This window comes from Cibotium barometz, chromosome 9, assembly GCF_041138505.1.
Source record: "Cibotium barometz isolate CiBa-2024 chromosome 9, ASM4113850v1, whole genome shotgun sequence".
NCBI classification, from domain to species: domain Eukaryota; kingdom Viridiplantae; phylum Streptophyta; class Polypodiopsida; order Cyatheales; family Cibotiaceae; genus Cibotium; species Cibotium barometz.
The window spans coordinates 60,206,521-60,221,372 of record NC_141054.1 but is presented as its reverse complement, the minus strand read 5'-3'; the positions used below and the strand labels follow the sequence as shown (position 1 = coordinate 60,221,372).

At 46.3% G+C, this 14,852-nt stretch overlaps 1 protein-coding gene across 1 annotated transcript in view; it reads left to right on the top strand.

The window, feature by feature from the left end:
* Positions 1–531: 531 nt before the first annotated feature.
* LOC147635783 (uncharacterized) overlaps positions 532–14,852 on the top strand; it is a 30,644-nt gene continuing 16,323 nt past the window's right edge. Inside the window, exons 1-5 of the mRNA XM_086802240.1 lie at positions 532–948; positions 1,840–1,900; positions 1,990–2,100; positions 2,196–2,305; positions 2,429–2,513. Coding sequence (XP_086658366.1) covers positions 907–948; positions 1,840–1,900; positions 1,990–2,100; positions 2,196–2,305; positions 2,429–2,513 — 409 coding nt within the window. The 5' untranslated portion in view covers positions 532–906. The remainder of the gene's footprint in view (positions 949–1,839; positions 1,901–1,989; positions 2,101–2,195; positions 2,306–2,428; positions 2,514–14,852) is intronic.

The window sequence follows — 14,852 nt, the reverse complement described above, 5'->3', positions numbered from 1 at the left end:
CAGATTCAGCTTTTTAGTTCAGTACTTTTTCATTTTGTTGGGATGACAGAGGATACCCCATACAGGTACACCGATTTGTCTCATAGGCCGAGTTCGGTCTTTTGGAAGACGTTAATAAAATCTTTCTTTCTTTCTATCTCTAACATTCATTCTTTTCCCCCCTCAATTTACCTTTCTCTAACACACTCTCTCTCTCTCTCTCTCTCTCTCTCTCTCTCATCTAACACTCAAATAATATATATATATATATGTATAGCGGTATGGTATAGAAGAGTAGTAGTATTATGTATAATATAGAGGAAGAGAAGAAAGGAGGAACGGTCACATGGCAGCTCCCAAGTAAGATATAAAAAGTGTGCAATTTATGAGAAAAATAAGCTATCTGATCAATACAATAAAGCTTATTAAAATGACAAGCAATTCACACATGAAATGAAGGACAACCTTATGGAAAAGCCGTCATTCAAACTGTGAGGCAAGCCAAAACATTTTTATGTCGGCCGAGGACCCTATCTATAGAGAGGGAATTTGAAAAGCGGTTTGAAGCGGTTAAACGGAGGAAGTGCAGCGCCCTCGCCTCCGCGCTCGCTCGCCCCCGATCTCTCTCTCTCTCTCCCCTTCCTGCAGCCCACAGAGCGATCTCCCTTTTGTTGAATCCCAACTCTTCAATCGATCAATCAATCATTCAGTGGTGCAGATTTGGAAGAGAAAGAAAGCGAAAGGCTTTGGCATGGAAAGGCTTATAATCAACAATGCACGCGGAGAAGGATTGGCAATGATGCATGCAGAGATGATTTGCCTTTTCGCTCCATAACCTCGACTTGGGGAGAGGAGAGTCTCATTGCTCTCTCGCCACAGGTTGCAGAAGGAGCGTTCGTCGATCAAACTAGAGCTGCTACATGAATCATGGATGTCTCGAACGACGAGCTTCCCAGCCTCTACTCTTGGGTTCGCATGTTTATCTCGTTCTTATACTATGCGTGTATGTGCGCGCACGCACGTGTGTGTGAGAGTGAGAGAGAGACAGAAAGAGAGAAAGAGAGGATTAATGATGAGATGTCTTTTAATGTCATAGTCAACCTATCAGACCACATACTGGTCACTTTTAGCCGGCGAGAGCAAACAATAAGGTCGTCTATCAGAAGATAAGATCTGTCGCTTAGGAGCGTGTTTCCTTAACCGCTACAAAAGAGAGAGAGAGAGAGAGAGAGAGAGAGAGGGAGAGAGAGAGAGAGAGTCTACAAAAGAGCCCAAGGGTCTGAGACCATGAGTGATACAATAATACCATGGGAATACTACTTTGCACCTTGCTTCCCATACTATCCTCCACAACCTTTGCTGAGAGGGGTGTACCTTGGAGTTTCGAGTATATATTGACCAAAGGGAAACTTCTCCTTCCACTTCTCAAGGGGAAAGACGAGCCTAAGGGGTTTTCTGGTTTGATGAGCTTCATTAGGGGAATGATAGGGTTACACAGACGTCAGACAGACACCTCTGGAGACCCAATGAGACGAAAAAGAGTCTTTTGTGCTGGTGGGCATCCAACTTCGATTGGGATATCTCATATTGGGGCCTTAGCAGTTTGTCTCTATGTCTCTGTACCCTATGTAAGTATAGGGCCACACATCTTTAATCGTCATACTCAATGACTCAGCATAGGGTCACACATCTTTGATCGTCATATTCAATGACTCAGCGGAGAGGATCATGTCCCTATTAAAAGAAGCAATGGAATATTGAGAGAGAGAGAGAGAGAGAGAGAGAGAGAGAGAGAGAGAGAGAGAGAGAGAGAGAGAGAGAGAGAGAGAGACGGTCACTCTATTCTCCTCACACTTGCAGGTTGATAGCATACCCTTATCACGACCAAAGCGAAACATTGCAAGGGACTTCAGTGATGGAGGTAACTCTAGCCCTTATTTTTTAGCTTCTTTGTTATTCTTCTTGTCAAAACCTCCAAAAGTTCCTTTCGGGATTCGTTTGTGGGTGCAGTGCTTGCAGCTGAGGTGGTGGCCAACTACTGTCCCAAACTGGTTGAAATACACAACTACAGTGCAGCGAACAGCTTGGCCCAAAAGATCTATAACTGGAATACTCTGAACAGTATGATTTTGGCACCCTGTAATCTAGTGCAGCCATTAAGTTTTATGTTTGTGAACCCGATTTCTCACTCAGTTTGCATGTGAAACTCTGGCCAGTCAAGGTGTTCAGGCGTCTAAATTTTGCACTATCAAAGGAGGACATTGAAGCTGTGGCAAATGCCGAACACATGGCTATAGAAAGAATATTGAAATTAATGAAGTACAAGGTATGTGACATGCAAGGCTTATGCTTAGTTTTCTGTTGCTTGATATGAGCTTTTGTCCAAGGCTCCATTATAGTCTTAAATTTTTGGCATTGTTTGTGTATAAACCTATTCATGATTTTACAGATTGCCAAGCACAAGCCTAACTCAAATAAAGGTTATAAAGAGAATGCTAAAGAAGAAATGAACAATTCACATAGCAGTGCCCCAGGTGAGGTGTTAGTATGTTTATACTCTGTTTAATGGTGATGTATTGATAGCAGTTTGCTCATTTAGATAGAAGAATGGTACAAATCTTAATGAACTTTGTACTAGCCCCACATGGCAACAAGAGTGCTCCATAAGTTATAAGATCAAGTTCCTCACTTGGGATGAGATATAAGGAATGCAATCCTGTGCCATGCTCTCTGGGCCTCTATACATCATTATACACACTGCTGAATGGCACTAAAAAGAAGGGGTCTACTCCTCCCCTGTAAAGGTCAAGGGTATGGCCAAAATTAACGTGTGATAAATCTCTAGATCCCATGCAGCCCTACAGTCAACTCTCTTTTCTTTAGATTTGGAAGGCTTTGCATCAAGGGAGCAAGCTGGCCCTTAATCCCATCTAGACTATGCATATATCCACTAGGCTTCCCTATCTTAACATGCTTCACATAATGTTCTTCCGTAGGGGAGTCCGGGAGTCCATGGAAGTCAATTTACACCTGTTTGGAAGTGTTTTTTTCTCGGGTGCTGTGGAGGATCGCCTTTGCAAAGGGTTCTTTGGCAACGTTAGAAAGTTCACGTTTCCAGGCTTACTTTCAGGACTCACAAATGAAAGTTTGTTGTCCAACCCACCAGAAACTTTGTATGGCACCCTTGCTAGGAAGAGTGGAATAGGATAGAGAGACTATAGGTTATGATGTTATCCAGGCTTATCCTAAGTAAACCAATCTGTTTTGCATGATATTACATTGCTGAGTTGGGGTTCCACAGTTACTGAGTGTGACCGATGGAGACTGCCAAACGCAAGGACGTTGGCTGAACCATCAAGCAGGTTGAAGCCAACTTTGAAGCCACTTTGGATAGCCTTATGCACACCCAGATCTGCTGAGGGAGATGCACTACTGAAGGCTGGATGCTGAAGCACACTGCTGCCTATGGACTGAAGCACTGAGTGCTTGACTGAGATTTATGCATGCAAAAGAGCAAGGTCTTTAGGCACACATGTTCTGCGCTGGGGCTGAATTATAAGATGATTAATGCAATGAAATATGGGGCTGCTTATATAATGCCTTCAAGCTGTTGGTCGGCTCTTTTTGGCTGCTGTCCGCCAGATGCAAATGCTCACAACCTGCTGAAAAATAGCATTAAATGCTGTAAAATGCAGATGCGCATTTCCTATTACTGGCCGACTGCTGTTCTAGGTTGCACATGGTGGCCAATTGCGGTTCTATTGCCCATAAAGGCTGCCGACTGGATGTATGGGCTGCCTAGCATCACATGAGAGGTACACACCATGCCTTATGGCTGGCCAATGGGCTGGTCCATGTACCTATGCTTTTACATGCTGTTATGTGCTTTATGTATGCACCTAAAGGACTCACTTCTCATGCCCTAGCCTCAGATGACCTAAATGATTGTTCTCCAAGTGGGTTAAGGGACTGACCCCAACACCTAAGGCTCGGAGACTGTCCAGGACTAGGGATCACAATGGTGTCATGATGTACGACAATTATCCCTAAAAAGATACTGATTTCTATATAAGTATAGCACTGATGATGAGCCAGCGTGTCACACTGCAGCTCAGTGGATGGTGCATGTGGCATTCCCTCCTTCACTTGGCGGTAGTTGCATGGCCTCCAAGTAGTCCGCCAATAACTGTGAGGGCAAAAGAGACCAAAGGACCAAATATACGAGAGATCAGAGCAAATCACACAGCATGCAGTGGGGATATATATATAAATGATAAAATCCAGTACAGGAGCTTTATGTGAGACTCCGAAGGAGCAAAGAGGGCTGCTGTCCCAAAAACGCAGATAACAGTCCCGAAGTAAGCCTGATGTAAGCACCGATATATGCCTGATGTAAGGCTGATGTGAGCTGAGATGTAAGCGCTGATGTAAGAACAGATGTAAGCGTTGATCTCCTGATGTAAGACAGATGATAAACGCAGATGTCTGCTGAAGTGAAATGCTGATGACTGCTGAAGTGAAACTTAGATGTATGCTGAAGTGAAACGCTGATGATCAGCCCTGATGTAGGCGACCAATCCAGCAGAAGAGAATGCAGGTTCCACCTGTCGTAGGTGGCTTGCACCAACAACAGCAGCCGGAGAGGTATGCATTGATGGTGACCCAGATGTGCCTAGCAACCAGCAGAGGAGGTACTTGTAAGTGAACTGAATGAAGATGCACTTCCTATATATAGGAAGGGAGGGTGCTGGTCGGCCAGCATAAAAAGGTAAAGTAAAAATAACCAAATAACCCTTTTTGGGTTGGGTAAAATACCCTTTTGGGTATATTTTCACACAACCCCTCTCATACCAAAAAGGGATCATGAGAGAAGATGAGGGGAAAAAACTTTGGTTGTCGAAGATGAGGACCATGTGTTTTGAGACCGGAGTAGAGGCTTCTGAGTTTGGGAGGTATTGGAAAAATGCCACGATGCAAGAGGTTTTCATGAACGCCCATTTTTGGGTTTTCATCCACACATGTGTCCCAAACACAAAAACAAAATGCTATGCATAGGGAATGCAAGATGGAAAAAAATGCAATGCAGTGGGTTTTCACATGAGCCATGCCCTCATGGGGTTTTCACTGACTCGTGCCCGATACAATGATGATAAAAATGTGAAAGGAGAGGAAGATCCCCCTCTCAATGTGCGGAGGATGATGGTGGTGGACCGATGCCGATCCGATCGCGAAGACGCTCAAGGATGGGGCGGTTGACGGACTTTGTAAGGATGTTTGCATGGTTGTCTGCCAAGGAATGTACTGGAGTCGGATGGTACCAAGCTCAACTTGTTCCCTGGTAAAATGAAAATGGACACCCACGTGCTTGGTACGGCTAGAAAAAATAGGATTGCTAGCAAGGGCAATCGCACTCTGATTGTCCATGAAGATGATAGAAGCGGTGTCAATGGGGACGCGCATCTCCATAAGAAGCTGACGAAGATACATAGCCTCAGTGGTGGCGTCATAGAGGGCCCGATATTCGGCTTCAGCGGAAGAACTTGCAACGGTATCTTGCTTTTTGCTAGACCAAGAGAAAGGGGCAGATCCGAGGGAGTACAAATAACCACCATGAGAATGTCGGGAATCGAAATCACCAGCCCAGTCAGAGTCCGTGTAACCACGCAAGGTGATCCCACGACTGTAGTGAAGTCCATACAAATAGGTACCTTGAAGTCCATACAAATAGGTACTTGCTAGATAGCGAACAACCCTCATTGCTGAACTCCAGTGTGGCCCCTTAGGAGCATTGAAATACTGACTTAAAATGGATGTGCAATGGGATATATTCCGACGAGAATTTGTGAGCCAAATAAGTTTCCCAACCACTTGGCGGTAGGCTCGCTCTTCATGTGGAGGTGAGTCCACTTCCTTTGATAGTTTGACGGTGGGATCCAATGGAGTAGCCACAGGGATAGCACCAGTAGGAAGTAATGAGTTGGAGACAATACTTTTGTTGAGACACAAAAATACCATCAGGATGTTGGACCGCCTCCATGCCAAGGAAATATGAGAGAAGATCGAGATCAGTCATCTCAAAAGTTCGTCTGAGCTGTGCCATGATATCAGCGATTTTGGCTTGATGTGACCCAAAAATAATGAGGTCATCGACATACAGGACTAGGTAGCAAACCATCCCCTGATCAGTGTGAATATAGATATTGGGGTCATAGTGAGATGGTTGAAAACCTTAGCTGCGGAAAAATTTATCGATGCAATGATACCACGCTCGGGGGGACTGGCTTAAGCCCATACAGAGCTTTTTGCAAGCGAAAGACTTTGTCCTCAAACCCGGGGAGCGGGAAGCCTGGAGGTTGGGCAACGTAGACCTCCTCTTCGAGAATTAAAAAGGCACTCTTAACATCCATCTGATAGACTGGCCATTTGTGGTGGTGAGCAACCAGATTGAGTAAAAGACGGATTGTTGTCATTCGAGCAGTGGGTGCTAAGGTCTCGTCGAATCAATGCCTTCTTTCTAGTGAAAGCCTTGCACGAAAAGCCGGGCTTTGTATTTGTCCAAGGTACCATCGGCTTTAAATTTGGCTTTAAATTTGGTGCGGATGATCCATTTGGTTCCAATGACCTTCTTATGACGAGGGCGATCCACAAGGGACCACGTGCCATTACAGTCAATGCTTTTGAGTTCAAGTTCCATAGCCTTTTTCTAGGATGGAAGTTTGATAGCATCTTTCCATGATGTTGGCTCATCATGCACCAAATAGTCTGCGGAAAAGACAGAGGAGAATGAGGCATGAGGAGCGAGTTTGGTGGACCGACGAGGACCATCCAAAGGGGTATCATGGGGAAGCATGCCAGAAACACGCATGGTTTGTTGATACCAGCGAGGTAAAGGGTCCCTGGGTGGCTGTCGGGAGGAGGAAGCCTCCTCAAGAGGTGAAGGTGTAGGTGATTGATGGGGTTCATGTGGCACAGTCTGAGATTCTTGTTCAGTTGGTATGGGCAGCGGAAGGTGAAGTAAATCTCGCTCATTGAGGACAACGTCTCGATGAACGAAGACTTTGTTTGATCTTGGATCAAAAACTTTGTAAGTCTTTGATTTAGAAGAGTAGCCCACAAAAATGAGCAACTCACTCCTTGGTTCAAGCATGCCGCTTGTGTCATTCGGAGTGAGTGTATGCACGACACACAAAGACACGGAAATGGGAAACGGTTGGATTTTAGCAAAAAACATGCCTCAAACGGAGTCCTGTGGGGAACAACAACCGTGGGGCAACGGTTCAGAAGGTACACCGCAGTGTTGACCGATTCTGACCAAAGGCGTTCAGGCAGCTCAGTTGCAAAAAGCATGGAGCGTGCCATAACTATCACAGTTCGGTTCTTGCGCTCGACCACTCCATTTTGTGAGGGAGAGTTGGTGGCGGTGAGTTGGCGTTGAATGCCCTCGGCTTGTAAGAACTTAGTAAATTGGTGGGAGATAAATTCACCACCATTGTCACGAGCAATCCCAATTGAGACCCCCATTTGATTAGTGACTAACCGAACCCATGTGGAAAAGTATTGGAAAGCGTCGAACTTATGCTTTAGGAAATATACCCACGTGTACCTTGAATAATCATCACCAATCAGCATGTAGTAGAGAGATCCATTCAAGGAAGGGGTTGGGGATTGGCCACTTAAGTCGAAATGAATCAACTTGAGGATTCCCGAAGCACGATGAGTAGCATGTTGTGGGAATGGGGAGCGATGTTGCTTACCCATTTGACAGGGCTGGCAGACATCCTTTGTCAGTTTCAGGCTGGGTATGCCTGCAACTAACTGGTCTCGAGGTAACTCGTAGAGTGTCATAGGGTAGATGACCATAGCGAAAGTGCCATAGTCGTTCAATGTTGGATGGAGCTTGGATCACATAGGCACGAACTCGATGAAACTCTGAACCATTAGAAGAAAGCTTAGTTAAAAAAGTAGACATCCGGTACAAACCATCCTTTTGAGCTTGACCTTTGGTAACAACAAGACCAGCAGTCTCATCAATTACGTCGACAACTCGTTTGTTGAAGTAAACTCCATGATCGATTTGGGTTAGTTGGGATATAGAAAGTAAGTTGAGGCCTAAATTAGGGACAAGATAAACATTGTCCAAGGTAGCCTGGTTGGGGCCAGTGTTAGTGTCAAATAAGACGGTGCCAACAGATTTGATGGGCATCATTGTGTTGTTGCTACATTGAACTTCTCCCTTTGCGGGACGCTGAGAGATGAAAATGTCGGCATTGCGTGCCATATGGTGAGTAGCTCCATTGTCAACTACCCAAGTGACCGGAGGACCACAGGGAAGAGAGTTGGATGGGCCTCAATGATGGGCACAAAAGGATTGTCAGGTAACTGACAGATCTGAATGAAGGCAGAGGCTTTCCCCCGTGAAGGACCTCGTCTAGGCCTTTGTTTCTTCTTCCTTCTGGAGGAGTGGCCAGAGTCAACCTTAAATGTGACCTGAGCAATATTGGCTGAGGGGCCGAGATGAGGTGTAAGGGAAGACCAGTCAGATATCTCTTCCAGGGTGGTGAAAGAAACTGACTGGGAGGGTGGGGCTTGAGCAACTTTACCAGTGGATCGCCACTGAGAGGATCGTGGCCAAGTCGAACCATTGCCTTGTTGCCGGGTCCTTGGCGGGGAGCTCTGCAGAGTAGGTGCTGGAATATTACCCCCTCTTGATCTCCAATTTGGGGCATTGCTACCACCTTGGTTGTTTTGGCGGGTGGAGGTAGTGGTGTTGGAGGTGTTGCCTCTATTTTCCTTGGCTTTAAAAACACACTCATCATCAAAATGTCTAGGCATTTGGCAATAAGTGCAAAATCTATTCTTTTTGGGAATATTTTGCCATTGGGGAATGGGTGTTGAGGCAGGGTTTTTGGAATCAGTATTGTTGCCGGAAGGTTTGCCTTGATAACCTGAGTTGCTGTTCCCCTTCCCTTGTCCTCCTTTTTGATTAGAGGTAGTATTTGTTCACAAGGGCCCCCTCTTGAGTGGAGGAGGAAGTGGATGACTTCTTGGGATGAAATTGGTCATGCAACCGAGCGAAGCGCAAAAGTTGGCACTCACACTCATTATACAGGGCGGGCACACCCACAACAGAGGCCCTGGTGTATAAATATAGACAGGAGATGACTTCTAACACCCCCTCTTAGCTCCTGGCTGTGAAATCAACCCAAGGGAGCTAGAGTGCCGCCTGAGCGTAGCTTGAGGTAGAGACTTCGTGAAGAGGTCCGCCGCACAGTCCTCCGTCGAACAATAAAGTAGCAAGATGTCACCAGCCAAGATCTTCTCACGTACAAAGTGATACTGTATCTCTATGTGCTTGGTCCGGGCATGGAAGACCGCAATAGCTATACAACTCTGGTTATCGCAGGTGGATGACTGTGGGCTCCTTCTGTGGAAACCCAATCTCGCCTAGCAGCCTCCGCAGCCACACAACCTCACAAGCAGCACCACAAGCAGCCCGATACTCTGCCTCTGTCGAAGAAAGGGCAATAGTTGGCTGCCTCTTGCTGCTCCAAGAAACTGCTCCTGAGCCGAGGGTAAAACTGTATCCTGAAGTAGATCTCCTCGTGTCTGGATCTCCTCCCCAATCTGAGTCACTCCAACCTTGGAGCCTGACTCCATCCCCTCCTGTGTAAAAGAGTCCTAGATCCTTCGTACTTTGCAGATACCGCAAGATCCGCAATCCTGCGTCCCAATGAGACTTCAATGGCGTCTGCATGAAAGAGCTCAACAGCCCCACAGAGAAGCTCAAGTCCAATCTGGTGTTCAGCAACTAGATCAATGAACCAACCAACTTCCGGTACTGCGAGGCATCAACTGGCTCACAAGGATCAGTAACGGTTAACTTTGTGTTCGGGTCCATCGGCGAAGTAATAGGCTTGCAGTTCTCCATCCCAAAGGCCTCAAGCAACTCATGAACATACCGCTGCTGAGAGACGAAAAACCCCCTCTGGGTCTGCCACATCTCCAATCCCAAAAAGAAGTGGAGTAAGCCTAAGTCGGTCATCTCAAACTCCTTTGACAAGGCAGCCTTCGTCACTCTAATGTGCTCCACATGACCGCCAGTGAGAATGAGATCATCCACATAAAGGATGATAAGCGTGACCATGCCGCGTTCCCGAAAGAGATACAGGTTTGGATTTGCAAACCGATCTCTGAAATCCAGTCCGAATAAAGAAGGAATCAATCTTCTGATTCCAAGCCCTGGGAGCCTGCTTAAGACCATACAAGGCCTTACGTAACCTGTAAACCATCCCTTCAGATCCTGGAACAATAAAGCCTGGAGGCTGCTCAACATACACCTCCTCCTGCAGGTCACCATTAAGGAACGCAGATTTTAAATCCATTTGATACACGGGCCACCTCCGAGAAGAAGCAAGGGCAAGAACGGTCCGAATCGTGGACATCCGTGCTGTCGGTGCAAAGGTATCCTCATAGTCGATGCTTGGCCGCTGAGCATAACCTTTAGCCACAAGTCTGGCTTTGTGTTTGTCTACCGACCCATCAGACGCATATTTGGTCTTAAAGACCCATTTGACACCAATGATTGACCGCTTTGACGGCCTCGATACCAACTCCCAAGTGTTGTTCTTCTCGATGGCATCAAGTTCCACCTGCATGGCTTTCCTCCAAGTATCCTGTGAAAGGGCTTCCTTTACGGAAGTGGGCTCTTTGTCCCGCATAATACGAGACATCAAAGCATAGTTCACCTGAAGAAGCTCCGTTGTATTGCTTTTATCTCGGACTCTGTGTGATCTTCGAGGGCCGTCCTCTGTGGTCCACTCGGAGGGTAGCTCCGTGACACCTGACTCCCGAAGGGTGTCTAACAACCACCTAGGTACTCGAACAGATCGTGGAGCCTCCTGTAAAACACTGGTGTGCTCTATGTACCAGAGAGAGCTGTTGTCCCATGAGCTGATGTAAAACGCTGGTATGCTGGAGCAGAGAGCCGATGATGATGAAGTAGATGTATTGAAGGCCTTGGTAGCAGCAACAACAACAGATATGGTACCTGATGTGGTCTATGAAGTGGTACGACTGGTGAATGGTCAAGCGAATCTATGTATAGTATATGGGTTGCTGGTCGGCCCAGTGCAAGGGGCAGTCGGCCAGCAACAAGACCAAAAAAACAAGAATGAAACCTAATAAATCCAATAAAATCCCCTTTTTAGGGTTAGACAAAATGCCATTTTCGCACACCCCCTCTCAGTCCAAAAAGGGGACCATGAGAGAAGATGAGAAAAAATGAAGGATGCCAGTATCCCACACTAACACACTGGCAGAAGGAAAGTATCCCCCTTTGGAAGCAAAGTCTGATACAGTCAGAGAGGTGTCAAAGGTAGTGAAGGTGAGTTGATGTTGATGGGTTGATCGTCTCCCAAAGTAAGATCTTGAATGGGGCTCTCCTCTGAGTAAGAAGTCCCATTCCCTACGTGGTCCTAATGAGAGTTTGGAGAATGAACTTCTGGTGAGAAACATTGGTCGTCTGGGAGTGCGGGTAGACGATCCATGTTGTGTGCTCTCGAGGTCTTCAATCCCTTTGCTCACGATAGCTTTGATACCATGTGAGGGAAAAAGCACCAGATGTACGAGAGATCAGAACAAAAAAGCACATCATAAAATGAGTGAGTGAGTGTATATATGATGGTGAGCGAAATTATGTACAAGAGGCCCTCTGATGTGAGGAGACTCTGAGTGGAAAACTAGTGTGCAGAAGCAAAGATGATGTTGGAGTTGAAGCACGGTGTCACAAATCCCTATATTCTAGGGACATGCAGATGCGTGTCAGGCCTAGAAACATGCGGATGCATGTATGTATTATACCTGGGCATGTGTATGGATCATATGAGTGGATGCATATGAGTCCAAGGACATGGCAGGACATTTGTGGACTTTCGGGCGGTGCCCGTGTTGATTTCGGCCATGCACACATGGTGTGTTATGATGGCAGGCGGAATATTTTCAAGTACAAGAATGATGATAGGTGGTTCTCCAAGTTTACATATGCACAATGCATAAATGATGCATGCCATAACTTTATTTTACTTTGTGTGACATTATCTTGCTGCCTGGACAATGCTTGTTATTTTGGCTTGTGAAGCCCGAGGGACCGGGGACGCCCGGGCACCTTGTGGACACGTGTGTGCACTCCTGCTTGGGCCTAAAACTGTGGGCTTATGGGTTTTGCAGGTGGTAAGTGCGTCCACACTCAATTTACAGCTTATTTCATTTACTACTAAGGTTTATTGGTTTGCAGGTCCACACTCATTAATAAGTGGCCGGACAACTTATAATGCGTTCGCATTTGGTTGGACCAAAATTAATGAAGTCCGGACAGCTTATGGCCATTTCCCATTTGGTTGGACCTAAACTTATACAAACAGGACAAATGGAGCACTATGGGCTGGACACCTACCTGGACACCTTATGGGGACACTTGTCAGCCTGAATGTGTACCCACCAAGCCCCTTAGGTGGCACTGGAGAAAGGCGCCTCCTTCAAGAGGCCATTTGGGCTGTTTTATTCATAACTCAACACATTGGAGAGCTGGTTGAAGCTTTGGGAGTTGCTACAGGGCTGGTTGCTTGCTTCCCGGACTCACACAAGCTTGGATATCGATCCCCACACTCTTCTAAAGGGCTGGTTGGTAAATTTCAGACCTGCAATTTCTGGTTATTGCAAGTTTTGGGCTGGTTACAGGTGTCCAAAGTCAACTTGGACAGTACAGGACAGCTCTAGGGACCTCCACAGGGCTGTAGGACCCTTTACAGGTGGATTTCTCGCGATGGAAAGTTGCTGTTTTGGACTGGTTATTGCACAAAACAGGCCGGACAGCAATGGAATATGTGAGCATGGATGTGTCTCAAGGATTCCTGGTGTAACAGGTGCTTAGGGCAAGCATTGGGGACACTTGCTTGCGGAGAACACAGGTTTCTGGATCAGTTTCTCGCGTGGAAACAGGGCCTAAAGATCCATTTACATCTTATGCAGGGCGGAGTACCTGTGAAGATTGTGATACTCTTGTGCAGGGCGGATGTACCTGTGAAGAGGCTTGTGCAGGGCGGATGTACCTGTGTGTAGGGCGGATGTACCTACAAATTCTCTTGTTTGAAATGTATTCATTCATGATGTATTTGGAAGAATCAGGTGCAGGCTGGTGGTGAATCCCCAGGCACCCGTAAACTTGTACTTGCAGACTCTTTTGGTAATATAACCTAAAGGGGGGGGGTCAGCCTATCATCGGCCCCTTTATGTGGTGTACTGTCATTTTCAGCTTTGTGGTTGTAATGCTCAAGTGTTAAGTGCTCAGAATCTTGTTCACATTTATACGATTCCAATACAAGCGTCCGCCTCCCGTTACATTGGTATCAGAGCTCAGTTTTTCCCCTTATTGGAAAACGGTCTGAGGCTTGGAATCATAAGTGGTGACCTGATTTGAGTGTCATGGACGGCCACATTTCTGACAGTGTGGAGAACACACAGGATCGTGAATTTCATGGTACAAGGGATGCAAGAGATGCTGCAGGCAATGATGTCTATGGAGATGCAGGTACTCATGACACTATGCATTTTGATTTGGAATCTTTGAGGCGTCAAGTGCGACGCTATAGGACTGAAACCGAAGAGCTTAGGTCATTGAAAAATGACCCGGATGTACAAAGGGTGTTGGCTGCGAAGGCAAAGGCTTCGGTCCATGAAGTCACTTTTGAAGCAATTGCAAAGGAAATGGATGTTGAGAAACCCTGAGAGCTTGCACTTGCATACCTAATGGTTAAGGGTGATGTATACACTGAAGCAGATGGTAGTTTGGCTTTCAAGAAGCCACCCCTCATGGCTGCCCGTGGTGATGCACATGATGCACAACAAGCAGAAAGAGCACAGCAAGTGCCAAATGCTGAAAGGACAAGAGTCCCTGGTGCTAGGCTTGATGCAGGTCAAGAGAAGAGTAAGGATGAGGGATCCTCTACTCATTCCCGCTTTGCTCCAAGAAGACGTTCTTGTGTTGAGCTTTCCACTCATTTGGAGAGTGTGGCTCAAGAGAGAACGAAGAGGGATCGTGAATCTTCATCGCGGCATCATCATCATGCAGATGGATGAACATGATGTACATAGGGATGCATATAGAAGGAAGAAGCCTCGAGAGTTCAAGTCCGGTGACAAGGATGTAAAGTTTGAAAACTTTCAGGGACGGATGGACTCTACCAAAGCACTTGCTTTCATTAGACAGTTTGAGATAGCTTTTTTCAATGAAGACTTTTCGGAAAAGTCTATGCTCAGGCATGTGGGAATGCATCTCAAGGATACGGCAAGTGATTGGTGGCTTGCAAAAATACTTGATGGAAGTGCTGCCCCAACTTGGTCTTCTTTCAAAATTCAGTTTTATGATCAATTCTTACCACCAAACTTTGCAAAGGATGTACGCAAGGAGTGGGATTGGCTGTCCCAAGATGAGGGAGAGTCCGTTGCTTCATACATAGCAAAGTTTTGGAAAGTCCTTCTCAAGGTTACTCCCTTCATGAAGATTGGAGAGGACGAGAAGAAGAGAAAGTTTGAATCGGGGCTCCATCACATCATCCAACAAAGCTTGGGAGTGTACCCAAATAAGACCATACAAGAGCTTATACACTCAGCCATGATTGCGGAGAACTTGCACATAAAAGCACCCACAAATAAGCCATTTGCAGGTCAAAACAAGAGCAAATTCAGGGCTGGTTATGACCAGAAAAAGGGTGGACAGCCACCTAAGAATGCTCCCAGAGATGGCCGAGATGCAAAGGATGACTCCGAAAAGAAGCCGGGGGGGTAAACGCCACAATTTTGGGCTCTCAAAACAGCAA